Consider the following 15,467-nt stretch of genomic DNA (forward strand, 5'->3'; position numbering starts at 1 on the left):
ATCATTTTAAGACACAACGAGAATAGTTTTTGTGCGCAAAAAAACTAAACAAAGACTTATATAGTGATGAGTCGATTTCAAAACACTGCTTCCTGAAGCTTTGTGACTCTGCGGTCCAAATCATGATTCGAAATACTGATTCATAATGATCCAAAGCTTCAGGAAGCAGTGTTTTGAAATGACTTTTTTTAGTACCTTTAATGGGTCTTGAGATAGGAAATGTCATTTTGGCCAATGAAGGCCTTTCTGAGCCATCAGATTTCCACAAAAATAACTTAATTTGTGTTCTAAAGATGAATAAAGGTCTTACAGGTCTAGAACAGCATGCGGATGAGTATTTAAAAGGTTAGTTCACCAAAAATGGTAAATTCTGTCATTAACAACTTACCCTCATGTCGTTCGACACCCGTAAGACCGCACATTTGGCGGTTTCATATGCAATCCGGATCCTGAATCAATATGCTGATTCATAACTGTTCAAAGCTTTGTTTTGAAATTGGCCCATCCCTTATATTAGTTGTTATAATGTTTTTTTTTTCCGCTCAAAATCTATTCTTGTCGCTTCATAAAATTATTGTAGAGCCACTGTGGTGAGATGGGCTTTGAAACGACATCTTTAGTGCCTTTTATGTGTCTCTTGAGAAAGGAAATGACATTGGTATCAATGAAGGCCCGTCTGAGCATAGACAGTAAAGACAGAGCCATCAGATTTCAACAAAAATATCTTAATTTGTGTTCCGAAGATGGATTTCTTACAAGTGCCGAATGACATGAGGGTAAGTAATTAAAGACTTCATTTTTGGGTGTACTTAACCCTTTAAGTATGTTAATTATGATTTACAATTTATGGTAAAAAAATATAAATTGTGTTTGTTTTTTCTCTCTTTTGGGGGTGGGGTAGAGGAAGATTGTAACTAACTGTACAAAATCATACAAAAAGAACTCGGGCTCAACCAATGGCTTGAGTTTGGGGTGGGACAATCATAAAGAGAAAGATCATCACTTTTTTATTATTCATGTTGTAAGACAATACATTTTTACCAGGGAAACAAAAAAACAAAAAACAGTATAAAAGTATGGAATATGATTCTTAACATGGCCTGACTGGGGACATCGTACTACGATTGTTCTAAACATGGGGCATTGATGGGCAATAGAGAAATAAGGCTGATTTATTATGTACTATGTCAAAATAGACCACTTGTCTCCCATAATAAGCTCTAGAAAATAACGGTGTTCAACTGTTGCAGTTTTTTTGGTAATATGTACGAAATACTCCAGACTTCATTTCTTTTCTTTTTTTATATCAGAGGTGTATAAACCAAGGAAGAGCACCAGGACAATCGCGCATTGCTTTAAAGGATACCTCGTAAGTGCGGTTTTAATTTCCATCCTTATGAACGTTACAGAAATGACCAAAGATACATCGGTGTCATGGAGAACGATCTCTGTGAGTGTAGTTGGGCCCTTGAAACAAGATATTTAAACCTGCCACTTGACTGAAATTCAAACAGTAAAAAAAAAAAAAATTTCTAACAAAAATATGTCAGTGTAACCCCATGTGTGCGTAGATGCCAGTGTGGGAGTCTTGCTACAGGCCAATGGTGTAAGAGCGCCCGGCGGGGTTGTGAATGGCGGAGCATGCTGGCTCGGTCACAGCCCATTCATACCAGACCTTCTTTCCATTGTTACACCTCCAGAACCTCACGCTCACGTTATCACCACAGGACAGCGGGATCGGCTGCTGCAAAGGGGAGACAGGGAAAGAAGTTGTTAGGATTATATTCCCGAAGGGACTGTAGTGCATTAACTGTGGAGTTGATAAAATGCCATGCTTTGACAGTACTTTACTGGCTTCAAACTAAAGTGTTACATGTACATGATGCACTTTCTTAACAAATGGTAAATGCATACATTGGGCCCTATCATACACAAAAAAGTGTTTTTTGCTAGTTTCAGCCCAACGCAGTTATCAATTTTATCCATTGTTGTCATGCGTCAATTAACCGGTGGGAGTATTTCCTCACCATCAGCGCCACGTTATTTAAATAGCAAATGCACTCACGCCCATCTGTTCGCCCATGGGCGTGCTGGTCTGAAAACGAGGTCTGTTCAGGCTAGGGATGTGATGGTGAGGAAATACTCCCACCGGTTAATCGACGCGTGACAACACCGATAAAACCGATATTACTGGCGAGGGCTTTCAGTTTAATTCGGGGGCGGGTTGCTTAAATTGTGGGTCCATTATGAAATCTGACTCCTACTGCGACTCTCGTTCAGCTCATGCTGCATTGGGCATACATGTTCAGTTTTTAATTGTAGTGTCTTTTCTCCAACTGAACTTAATTATTTTATTACTATGAAAATCAAAACGACGGTGGGAGTGGTGCTGCGGTGGGCAAGTGATGTAAACAGCATTGTGTCTGAACACCGGTAACACGACCATCACCGCAAGCCTAGTTGCTATTTTAAGGCAACTAAAAACTACTGCACCATTGACCAGCAAAAACCTGGTCTAAAGTAAATAGTGCAGTATTGTCTGTTATTTAAAGTGCACGTTAGCGGTCTTTCGAATCAGCTTTGACCGCGACTCTGGAAGACTTGGAGTTAAGCTTTTCTCTGAGAAAAGAACGGCACTAAAGTCATTCTTAAGAAGGGAAGATTAGCTCGGAGTTTTGCCGACCGGATACGGCGAAAGTTTAATCTTTAAACGAGCTCTGCTTCACCTTCGTTGCTCTGGTTGGTTGTAGTGCTATCCAATTGCGTGCACGCCGTGCAGAGAGTTTGAATCACAACCGTTTATCCCGCCCCTCGGATTGAGCCCCGTCAATGGTGAGTTTCCAGACCAAACATCTTGATGTGGGTCTGGCTTGGCAGGCTACCCTTTAACCGCTTCGAGGTTTTTACTTTTTTATGTTTTTGAAGTAAGTCTCTTTTGTTCACCTGGGCTCCATTTTATTTTATCAAAAACACAATAAAAATAGTAATCTCGTAAAGTATTATTACAATGTAAAATAACTTTTTTCCATTATAATTTATTTAAGGATTTCAGAAAACATTCTAACAGTGCTTTTCCAAGGCATGGAACCGCTCACTTTTTGGCGCTTTTCCACTGCATGGTACAGCTCACTTAAATAGTACCACCTCGGTTGAGTTTCCAAGCTAGCCGTAACAATACCAAAATGTAAACACTGAAGATCACAGCAATTCTTCACTGCCATCATCATTGGATTTGTGACACGAGACACCAAACCAGCCAGAAACAAACTTCTTTGTTTTGCAGTGAAAAACACCCATGTGCTGAGCTTACGATGATGTCACAGCAGTAAAGTTGGCGCAACTATAACGATGAGTTTATAATCCCAGCTACTTTGAAGCAGAGCCATGCCAAGTCATACCACGCAGTGGAAAAGGGCCATAATATTCTGATTTGGTGCTCAAGAAACATTTATTATTATTGCCAATGATGATTAGAAAGTGCAAAAGACCAGCATTAACATTATAAATGTCTTTTGTCAATTTAATGCTTTCTTGCTGATGAAAAGTATTAATTTCTTTGGACAAAAATCTTACTGACCCCCATGTTGAACAAAAACATGCTCACATTTCATTCAGTACACACAAAAAATAGACTTTCTTGCACTTACTTTCAAAGGGAAAAGGATGGGGAACCAGGAGAACATCCCTGGAGAGTGTGTTTCAGGTTTTATACCTGCAACGATGAAGAAAGAGCTGTTGAAAATGCCACACACAACAACAGACACACAAACGGCACTTTTGTTCAGTAAACTTGAATGAATAAAGCTTGAACACTTTATAGGCAGTTTGATGTATTCTGTGTAGATTAATAACCAATTGGATTTAAATGTGATTGCCCTCCTTGTGTAAATTATATTTAAATGACGATCAAGTTAATAAGGCAATGATTCTTAATTGCCCTCTCTTGATAACCATGCCAATTTGTGGTCATTATTACGAGAAATACTCACTGTGGTTACATTTTATTTAAATATGAATAGCCGGGTCACGCAGCAAGTGTGAAGTTGCTTTGGATAAAAGCGCCTGCCAAATGCATAAATGTAAATGTAAATGTGAACAAACAACACAAACGTGTGTGCCACAAACACTGCTACCACGTAAGACTTACTGAGCATGACATCTTTGTAGAGTGTGGCCTCAAAGTATCCAGCAAAGCCGTGAAGCACTGAATTACATCCAACAGCGAATCGTAGACATTGATACCGGTTATTATTCATATCTGTGCAGGGTACAGACAAAGAGTTAATGGCTTTGTAGAAAGTGTTACAAAATAAACTAGAGATTGGTCTTCTTGGCATTTATGTGTCTGTCTCTGCATGGTCTGATACCTGTGGTGGGGTGTACAAAGGTGAAGCATGGCTTGGGATCTGCAAGTTGGTGGAAGTTGTGTAGTCTGACAACATATGGGGTCTCAAAATGGCACTCAGGGTCTTTGTCACGCTCCCGACAGCCTCGGACTTCGTTGTATAGTTTAGATGAGGACAGTGGAGCCAAGAAAGATGTGTAGGAGCAAGGAATGCTTACACCACCATCTAAGAGGAAAAACAGTTTATGAGCTCACCGAGAGATGCAAAACAGCGTGAAATAAATGAAGACAAAATTGATAACATCCCAAACCTTTGAGGAAGTGCTGTGCTCCATCAAGGCACTCGGGTGAAAGCTCATTGTCTCCGAATGACCCTAAAAGCTCGCTCACAATTATATCTGCTTTCTCTGGAGCTGTCCATTCCCTCATGTCACATGACACAACAGTCACCTGATCACCCCACTCCTCAAATTTCCAGTTCTCCAGCCTAAGAAAGGGAAAGGAAACACCAAAGCACTGCTGATTTCCAAAGAAACTATTGCACTTGAAATCTTGAACACACTTCAACTTTAAAGCAACCATATTCAAAAAAAGTTGAATATATAAGTGGAAGTAATGTAGATGTAATCTGAAAGTAAAAAAAAAAAACATTTAAAAAAATAAAATCTATATATATTTGAGGTCATGTAAACCTGACAAGTGGAGTAATGGCGGCTACAAATTCAGCATCATCACAGAATGTGATTAAAAAAAAAAAAAAACATTTATATATATATATATATATATTAAAATAGAAAACCGATTCTTTTCATTTGTAACAATACTTCATAATATTACTGTTTTTATTGTATTTTTGTATTTTAAAAAACACACCCTTAGAAAGATTTCCTTCAAAAACATTTGAAAAAAATCTGTACTTAAAGTATTAAACTGAAGGGGAGAATAAAAAAAAAATAATAATAATAATAATAAAAAAAATTCACACTTTCGTGTTAAGTTACATACGTGACTACTGCATTAGGGTTCTTCTCAACGGCATATACGCGCAACTTCCTCTTAGCCTGATTTGCCGCACGAAGCGAGGCGTTTACCAGTGGACCACGACCTGCACCTAGAACCATCAAAACCCTGAGAAGAAAACTCAGTGTTGACAGTCTGCCAAACAAACACCATATCTCTGTGATTTTCATTAGGACACCTGATAATGTGAGAAGTCACTTACTGCACATTGGTTTCCATCTGTTCTTCAGGAACTCTGTCTAGCAGACATTTATATACAGCCTGTTGGAAAAGATAATTCACCACAATTAATAAATGTGGTAACACTTGTAAGTAGCAACAGTTCACATTAGATTCTTTCTGTTGCCGCAATAAAGGGACGCATCCTGCACAGGTTTGGGGTCAGTAAGGTTTTGTTTAGAAAAGAAAAGTTTTTGCTCACCAAGACTGCCTTTATTTGATTTAACCATTCAAAAAATTGGTAATACTGTGAAAAATGAATTACAATTTAAAATAACTTTCTTTTTTAATATATTATCAATTGTAATTTATTCCTGTGATTGCAAAAGTTTCCAGTGTCAAATGTGAATTTCTCTGCTTTTTGTTTAGAGGTGCCCTAGAATGATTTGAAACAATATGTTAAATTGTTCTCTGATATCTACATAGAGGGTATGTGGCTTATTTAAGGGCAAAACTTGTCTAGATACAGTTTTACAGGTCCATTTACAACCCTAGAAATTGTCCCTAGGATGTAATGCTCTGTTTTTGCCTTATTTGGAAGAGTCATGAATATTAATGTTGAGCTCTGCTCTGATTGGCTTATTTCAGCTGCTCACAGCTAACAGCACAGCAGTTCAGTTGTTCAGCGAAGCAGCTAAGCTCGTGAGTTCTGACCGTCCTGACAGAACACAGACCGACTGAATGACACTTTAAACAGAACATCTCAAATGGAGATTGCTAAAATGCAGCTAACTTGTTTATTGGTGTTTTCAGATCATCCACACACGAGAAAGAGCTCGTGTGCTTGCGATTGCCAGAATTCAGTAATTTAAATCCCCCAAACAGAGCTTTTCTGGGGGAAAAACACATATACTATCCGTTGTTTTACCTAAAGATGTCCAATCTGGCAACCATATGCACGCAAGCTCTCTCTCTCGCACGCGGATGATCTGAAAAAACCAATACACCAGTAAGCTGCATTTCAGCAATCTCCATTTGAGATGTTCTGCTTAAAGTGTCATTCAGTCTAAATTTTAGACTCGTCTTTTTTCATCAACGATATTGCATGTTTATATAACGTTAGTCACAATGTAGGTTATGTAGTGACTGTGATGTACTTTGAAATACAAGAATGCAAAAAGATCATAGGCCTACTTCAGTTCTCAAAAAATATACATATATAACGTTTTCATTTAGTAAAAATATGTCGTTTTAACTTATATGGTGGAAAAGGTGACGTCTGCTAGAAGGATCGAGTGAACGATCTGTAAGCAACGTATCTACGGTTTGTATTTTGTAATACAAAAAAATATTAACCTGTCATTTGACACAGTATTTAGTTTTGTATGGTACTTGGAGTTTCCTATTGTTTCTGTACTAGCATCTTGCGCCATCTAGACTAGAGCTGCAACTAACGATTATTTTTTCTGTCGACTAATCTAACGATTATTTTTTCGATTAGTCGACTAATCTAACGATTAATTTTTTTACCCTTTGAAATTTTTCAAAATTCTGTGGCAACCACTCGCATAACGCTAGAGGTGTAACAGTACAGACTGCTCACAGTTTGCTTTGTATCACGGTTTTAGGTTCACGTTTCAGAACAGTTTGGTATTTGCTATGTTCAGGGGAAAAATGACTACTGTCAAATGAAAATAAAGAAAATAAGAACAGATAACTTAAATAGAAGCAGCAGCACAAATAAATACTATTGAGCAAAGATGAGAACAAAATAAACAATGCTTTTCAGGTAGGTCCAACATTAGTTTTTAGGTAGAGAAATGGAATGAAGTAATCAAAAGTAAAATAACCACACATTTAACTGTTTAAAATCAAAAAAAATAATCCTTATTAAACTTACAAAAGCTATTCAGTCAGGAGCAGTGAGTGATGTCTTTATCTTTTGTTTGACATTAAATAGACAGCAGTGAATGCTACTGCCCCTTTAAGACCCACGGATAGTCGTCGTATTTTCTGTATAAAGTTCACTTAAGGCATAGAGTAGGCTATGACAGTTTGACATACTTTTTGTGAGTTTGTCCGTTTAAGCACAGGATTTGAAAGATAACTCATTATTTGCGCGCTTTGGGACGAGTGCAGAGACAGATCTTCTCATTCGAGTCTCCTTGCTACACGGGGGTGATGACTGTGAAAATGACTGCTCATATTAGGACGTACAGCAGCACTCGCATGCGTTTTATAAAGTTTACAAAGAGAGACCGTTTTGCCCACGTTTTTCTTTTATTATCGCTGTTGTTGTAGTGTATACCCGAGGAGTCAGCGCGTGTATCCATCGACAGAAACATACATACAGCATTATTTCCAAGTTACAACCCATATTAAAGATGCGTCATCAGATGCGAGATGAACCGAAGTGTAAGTGCGTCCCCGCAACTTTTGCTCGGGATCCCGGTTGGGAAACACTGGTCTGTATTGATTGACACCTCGCTGGTTTGTTTAGAATTATATGAGCGCCGTGACCGCGTGATGAAGGCGTGTCGCAACTCTGTTATTCAACTGCTCTGGTTTTAAAAGCGATGTCATACTAAATGCGCCAAAATGCAATAAAACTTGTTTTACGGTCGAATGCAACGCGCGAGTGTGTGTGAGTGAATAAGAGACGCGCAAAAGGACGGAGAGAGAACTTAAGGAAATGCAGCTAAACGAATATGCGTGCGTCTTTTAAATAGCGTAAAAATGAATGAATGACGAATGTGGCGGCCGTTATTGATTATGTGGCAGTCCGCCACAAATTAGTCTATGTGTGGGAAACACTGTTTGGCCTCTGTTTAAAGTATTCCCATACTTTTGATATTCGCGGTCTAGGTTTTTGTGATAGAACCAGGAGCAGAAACCAACATTACGCGAGATGAACGTCTGACACGACGCGTCGACGCATTTCACGAACGTCGACGTATTTCCGTAGTCGACGTCATCGATGACGTCGACGCGTCGTTGCAGCACTAATCTAGACAATGCGGTCTCTCTAAGAAACTTATGCAAACTTATGCAGGACATATGCAAATGTTGGGGGCGTGCATATAAATGTTCCCCAACGCTTGAGTCATGGTTGGCCTTATGTTCAGAAGCACTTCTTTTTCCGTGGTGTTTTTGATTCAGGAGATTTACCTATGAAGGAGGAGGCAATGGTGTTTGAGACTCACAGTGTGTGATGTCCATGTATTGAACTCTTATTATTTCACTATGGCAAGGTTAATTCATTTTTTCATTCTAGGGCACCTTTAAAATGTAGTTAAAAAAAAAAAATCAAAGTTACCCATATTAAAGTGTTTATAAAAAAAGGATTGCAATAATACAACTTTTTTTGTTTAAAAGAAGAGGGTCAGCTTGATATATTGCATGCTCAAAAATATATTCTATGGACTACTACATTTTGGTGAAAATGGTCAAAAACCCTGGCGGTGGCTGGCAACTTTTTGTAAAACGCTGGCGGGGAAAGAGTTAATATTTGGAAAACAGTGATATTTTTTCTTCTTCCAGAATTCTTTGATTAATTTATTTGAAATGGATTTTCTTGCAGAATAAAAGTCAGTTTATTTTGAGAGAAAAAAATACTGACCCCAAACATTTTCCAGTAGAGTATGTAATTGCCAAGGTGCTCTGAATATTTTTAAACACATTTCTATGTAGTTGCTGTGGTTTTACTCATCTGCCTGCTGATCTGATGTTCACTACTGTAACAATGAATATGAATGTAGCTTTTCAATAAGCTGGGGAAATTCCCAACTTTAAACAAATAACCATTTTCCTGCTCAGAACGTTTGTGCTGTAAGAATGTACAGAGAGATTTTGAATATTAAAATATGTCTCCTTAGGCAAGTTTTCTCAGTATAATTTCCTATAGATTCAGTATAACAAGTAGCTTTCTAGGGTATACAAATATGGCGCCGTGACGGCTTCACTTTTTATGACGTCATGAGCCATCCAGTTCTCTATATAGATCAGTGAACAGAACCCAAAATTCAGTTTGGCAATGCATGACGTCACCAATTCAAAGTAAATGAGAAGTTTTGATGCCGTTACAAACCCAAATAAGATTATTCCTCCCCGACAACTTTATACTGTGATGATCATGTATGGCTGAGTTCCCTCCTTCAATGCAAGTCTATCGGATTTTTAAAGTCTTTTTAACTCACCTGTTGGTACTGAGAATATTTGATAGGATCTTTTTCAAAAACTTCATACGTCTGTGACTCCAAATTGTCCATTAAAGGCTGATAAAAACAATTAGGCATCACATTAGTATAATCAAAACCAAAGGAATCAATATTGTGCTAAAAAAAACTCTAGGCAAAATGTTTATGCTTTGACAGACACACCTGCAGTGGTGACTGTAGGTAATCTTCATAGCCTTTGGCGAAAAGCTCGTAGGCATTAGGTGGTGGACGGTTTTGGTTGAGGTACTCTAGATACTGCAGATATGAGCGCAAGTCTTTCTCACTGTGGCGGTTCGCCCCTGTGAAAATAAACTGAGCCTCCAGCTAAGGAGACCGTAGACTGTTAGATAACTGCACTGAATCGAGAGACATTTGACATAATATTGGTAACATTTACCTTGAAGAGGCGGAAAAGTACTCGCTGGTGGGATTTTGAAAGGACTGGAAATCCTTTTTTATTGGTTAGAAATATGCTGGTGGGGAGAATGGCTGCTTTGATTGGCTCTCCAAGCCACTTGTCGATCACTGTGTCAGATGGCAGGTCTGCTCCAATCTCAATTGCTACACATTGAAGAAGGAAAAAAAAACTACAAGTGTTAGAACTCACTGCTTAATTTTTAATTGCCAATTATAACACTGGACATTTTAGCTTTTTTGCTCTTACCAAGGCAAATCCTCTTGTTATAGTCACAGAGTGTTCTGAATGAGTGCCACCTGAAGAGGGAAAAGGAAATTAAATGAACAGAGGCCGAAGATTGCTTTTTGTTCTCCATGCGGTCGAGTGATTTAATCACACAGCAGACCAGGAGAGACTGTCACAGTTATCCTTGATGGGATGTTTCATTAGATAAATTATTTAATATCTACATTTAATTGAACAAATGACTTTGTTTTAGCTGTCTCACCATGCCCAGGTTTTCTCATCATTACTGCCATCGTCCATTTGTTTAGACGGCTCGTTCTCAATGAGATCTTCACGGGTGTCCTCAGGAGCCAACAGTGGAACTCTTATCCAAAACTATGTAATTAAAAACAAATCACCATTGAACTAATTTATTCCTAATAATCTAAGCAGCAACATTACAAGCAATAAAAGAGCAAGCAACTGAGAAAAACCCAATGGATTTGTTTCTGCTTGCACACTGATGCATCACAAGAGGCTTAGCATTATAATTGAGTTGATACTGTGTCTTTATTGGAACAGATGTTGTCTTCATATTTTGTACAAATATTTCTAATAACTTTCTAATAACTCTAACAAATGTCTGTCCTGAATGCAAATGAGGTGACATTAATGGGTTACTTCAGCGATTAGCATATGGCTTTGTATCAGTAAAAAACCTGGAACATATTTAAATGATTGTGCTTTCCCCCCCTCATATCCCCTTGAGACAAGAGATTTATGCATTTTATTTCTGGAAAAAATCCTCCGATGATGCAAATATCGTCAATTTGCTAAACGGACAAACTTCTCTACAGAGCACTAGTCACTCTGTGCTCTCTCCGACTGAGACATTTTTGTCCTGTGTTGGCTATAGCTTCTCTATGTATTTCAAAAGGAATTGGTAAGCGGCAGGCGATTGCAATTCACAACCTCACCGCTAGATGCCGCTACAATTTATACACAGCACCTTTAAAGGAACACTCCACTGTTTTTAGAAATAGGGCTTAATCCTTTCCTACATTTAGAGGTGAAGCACTGTGACTTGGGCGCAGAGATATCACGGCTCTCATCCTCACGTCCTCCGGCTGTTGAGCGGTCGCAATGTGTTGCGTGGTATTTCTGCGCCCAAGTAGAAGTGCTTTGCCTGCGCTTCCACATAATATAGTCCCAAGTCAATATCTGCCTAGTCTTAATCTGCATCGCTATTTGTACTCGTTGTGAATACGCAGGCCACAAGAAGTAATTGTTTTTTTTTTTTTATCACTTTTACTCAGGGCATGCTAGCTGACAACATAGGATTCCATTCATTATGCTAAGCTAAGCTAGCGGCGACCCTGCCAAACTAAAACAATGCATGCACTGAGACAAAAATGCATTTGCCCACATATCTAAATGTAGGAAAGAAGTTGAATAAGCCCTATTTCTAAAAACAGTGGAGTGTTCCTTTAAGCGGGATTTTGGGTTAATTGCGATTAATCATGCAACCCTGGCAAGTTCTTATTTTATTTTTTATAAAATAGGGCACACTAATGTAGCCTGGATGCCAGCCAAACTCAGCCCCGCCCACAACATTTACACAACAAGGTCTCTTCAACCTGGGGACATGGAAAACAACCCGCGGGAAAACCGCAGACTTGACAACACAGTGCAGTAGAGTTCTGTTGACATTTGACAACTAACGTTATGCGTTGCTCCGTTGCTCTGATTGGTTGTAGGTCTACTCGATTGATGACTTTCCTGGTTCAGTTGAAACACGCCCCATAATTACAGCCAAATGGAGCATTATCAGACTCATATTCTGAGTAGAATTGAGTATGACAACATGAGGCTGACAGCTCTATAAGTATTGCAAAAGGATCTGATCACTTGACCTTTATGGATAATGCATATAGTATTATTTTAAATAACAGATGGAAGACAAGTAAAAATTATCAATGTTCTACTCACACCACTAATTCAATTTCCATCAGAGAAAAAAAGGGATGCAGCCAGAACGAAGATTAGGTGTAAATCATAGGCCCAGGGTGTATACATAAACGAATAATGGTGTGTTCTGTGCATATTTGTTTTCATTGTATGCTACAGACTGTCATTACCATGCAAGAGTGATGTCCTGTGTGGATGTGGTTAAGCAGGATTCGAGCCAGGTTGGCACAGTGCGGACCCCTTAGGGGGATCATGAATGCTGGCAGCCCGAGATAAGCACAGAAATTGAGCTCCTGTACCAGCGCCTGCAGCAAGGGCACAAAAGACATTAGAAGGAGAGATCACATCAAAATAATCAACAAATCTGCTAAGCCTCCTTTCTGTTGGGCAGATCTCCAATAAATGGTCCTCGTTTGCATCACGCGCTTGATTACATCTACAATTATACAGGAGTGTGTTTGAAGGAGCCCAATCGGGTCAAGATATTGTACACATGTAGGCATAATTTGTGACAACTGTAGGTTACAGCAAATTAATATCTGCCTAATGAATTCCAATTAGATTAGGAAAGTTTAAATAATTCGAAGAGAACCTCAAACATATAGATAATAAGAAAATAATAAAAAACAGAAGACATACTGCTTCTGCGTTCCTGCGCTCTGTGGTCAACTCGGAGTCTGTCTCAATCCAGGATGACAGCTTTCCCACGATAAGCGTGTTCCAATCTAATGAAGAAAGAATGGACTTATTATTAAGATTTAATCATAATGTCTAAGTGTATGTAGCTCTGTAAATGTAATTGCAGAGAGTATCATGGATAAATGTAGAAAAGGTTATTTATTCAAGCTTCAATTTCTTAAAAAGGAACTTAATGAGAAAATTATACAATCACACAATCTTTAATCATATTATTTTGTCCCCTGAGGTTTGCTTAAAAGCAAGTTATGGTTTTTGTGGCAAAAATAGTCACGATTTAGGCCTCAGTTTCTGACCCTCAAATTTAAACGGATCACATGATTTAAACCCCTTTTTGAATGTGAAATGTGAGTTCACTGCATCATTAATTCATCTGGTGTCAGGATTAATACCATCCATACAACATCCTCCAAATTATCTTACTGCCACGGGGCAAGTTTCAGAATACTGAATAATCATCATTAGTGTGTAAACGTGAGCAGCCACATGTTAGTGACTCCAAAAAAATGCAGATATTTTTCAGCTAAGTTTGAAAAAAATGTACTTTTTGGGCTGGGGAGGAAGATTTTTTGTTCTGAAAGTTGCAATATTAAGTTTTCATTCATATCTATGATATATACATGGATCTCTACCTTACATAGATCAGGACAATATTCTTATGACATGACCACTTTAAGAGCTTGAAACCTTACAATATTGATATCTAAATATTCACTAATGCAATAGAGTTTCTTTATATCTCACCTCTGCCACATAACAGCAGGTCAGATCGAGTCTGGGCTCCAGGTCGTGACTTAGCAGGGTCCAGCTCAAACTCCCGTCGGAACCGCGGGTGGAACAACGGCATGCACAAGAAATCAAAGCTATAGGACAGGATGACATGCATTTAGACAAACAGGCACACCAAGAAAATAGATATTGGCTGCATTTCATGCTTAAATAAATGGCAAAAGTCTTCAATGGGGAGGGGTCTTCAATTTTTGCTTAGGAATCAATACATTTCTTCAGAATTCAGAAACACCAAGCTTGTTTGGCATTACAAAACTAAAAGTTTACAAATACTCTGATAAATCATTTGTGTTATTCAGCTGTCAAGTAAAAAAATCAGTCATTACAACCTCTCCCCGTCAGGCTCAAAATCACATCAGTCACGATGACGTCAGACCTTTAAACATAATGCATGCATCTTTAATCACCTCCACTTTAAATAGCATAGCAACTGAACTGAAGAAGCATTCAGTAATGATTTTGACACAATCATTGCCCTGGAAAAACGAACGTCACATCAACATGATTGAATAAGTTAATTCAAAAACATATAATTAGTAAGTTTCATGAATAATGCGAACCCATTATATATTTAAGTTCTATTGTAGAGATGTCCATAAAGGTTTAGACCATACGTTATTGGCCGAAATGATGCGCAGACTCATGTGTGCCAATCTGAGGAAGCCGCTAAGCTAGCAAATGCTCATGTGCATCACGTGCAGCGACATAGCCGAGTGAACTTCAACTGCACACACTTCACTTAAAATAGCTTCAATTTTAAATTATGTTTTGTTCGTCACTGCGCCGATAGCTCCCCTTGCTTACCCTAATTTGGCGACCGCGGCGAGAGTATCCGCCACTTCGGGAACACAATTCAAATCTCTCCCGCAGGAGACCCTGCTACCTGCACTGCCGGACGCCATCGTTAGGAGACTGGATGGGAGGGAAAATGACACTGATACAGGGCTATGGAGAAACTGAAGTCATGTTGGCTCAATACAAGAGTGCCTGCACTTTAGCAACCATGTGGCGATGGATCCAAAATGGCGATTGTATGAATAGCAGTTTCTTTTTCTCATACGACTCTCGCGAGACTTCCGACCTCACAGAACGAGGTCAGGCTGTGATGCAGCAGACTAGAAAAAACAAAGTCCCTTTCTGTTTATAAAGTCTTAAGAAAGAGACACATTTCTCTGAGGCGAACTTGTATTTGCTCCAGTAAATTTGAGAGAACGTTTAATTAGTTTTAAGGGATTGCGTCGTTTATGTAATAATCAGCTTGTTTTAATACAACAGGATTATTCATTATAAACTGAGTTTAGTGATGATAACCACGGCAACGCCGCGTTACTTTTAATTAAACGAAGCACTGTGTGTTTCCAGATAAAACCCGTGTGCCAAATGGATTTTGCACGGGAATTTGACCAATAAACTAATATTTGAGTGCTAGGCAATTGCCTCAAATACAATAGCTCTCCAAAACATTTTGAATTACTTATTCACATTATTTTCCAGAACCACAGGGGATGTGAAATTTACTTTTTTTTAATTTGCCACCAGTCAGTTACTAGGCTAGCCTACATCATTGTTGGGGCTCATTCAAAGCTATTAACAAATATCAGAAAAAAATAATCAGATAATAAACCAGATTATAAAACCAGAAATTACTTAC

General features: G+C 38.6%; 1 protein-coding gene across 1 annotated transcript; it reads right to left on the minus strand.

The window, feature by feature from the left end:
• Window positions 1-984: 984 nt before the first annotated feature.
• On the minus strand, window positions 985-14,845 carry prmt5 (protein arginine methyltransferase 5). Its single transcript, XM_067452431.1, has 16 exons — window positions 14,621-14,845; window positions 13,772-13,890; window positions 12,971-13,056; window positions 12,502-12,636; window positions 10,647-10,759; window positions 10,406-10,455; window positions 10,139-10,302; window positions 9,904-10,065; window positions 9,721-9,798; window positions 5,568-5,626; window positions 5,351-5,473; window positions 4,657-4,832; window positions 4,368-4,571; window positions 4,148-4,258; window positions 3,648-3,712; window positions 985-1,744 (listed from the first exon to the last, which is right to left on the minus strand). Exons 1-16 carry the CDS (start codon window positions 14,716-14,718, stop codon window positions 1,592-1,594), a joined length of 1,896 nt encoding a protein of 631 aa, XP_067308532.1. The 5' UTR covers window positions 14,719-14,845; the 3' UTR covers window positions 985-1,591.
• Window positions 14,846-15,467: the final 622 nt, after the last annotated feature.

Source organism: Pseudorasbora parva, chromosome 9 (assembly GCF_024679245.1).
Source record: "Pseudorasbora parva isolate DD20220531a chromosome 9, ASM2467924v1, whole genome shotgun sequence".
NCBI lineage: Eukaryota > Metazoa > Chordata > Actinopteri > Cypriniformes > Gobionidae > Pseudorasbora > Pseudorasbora parva.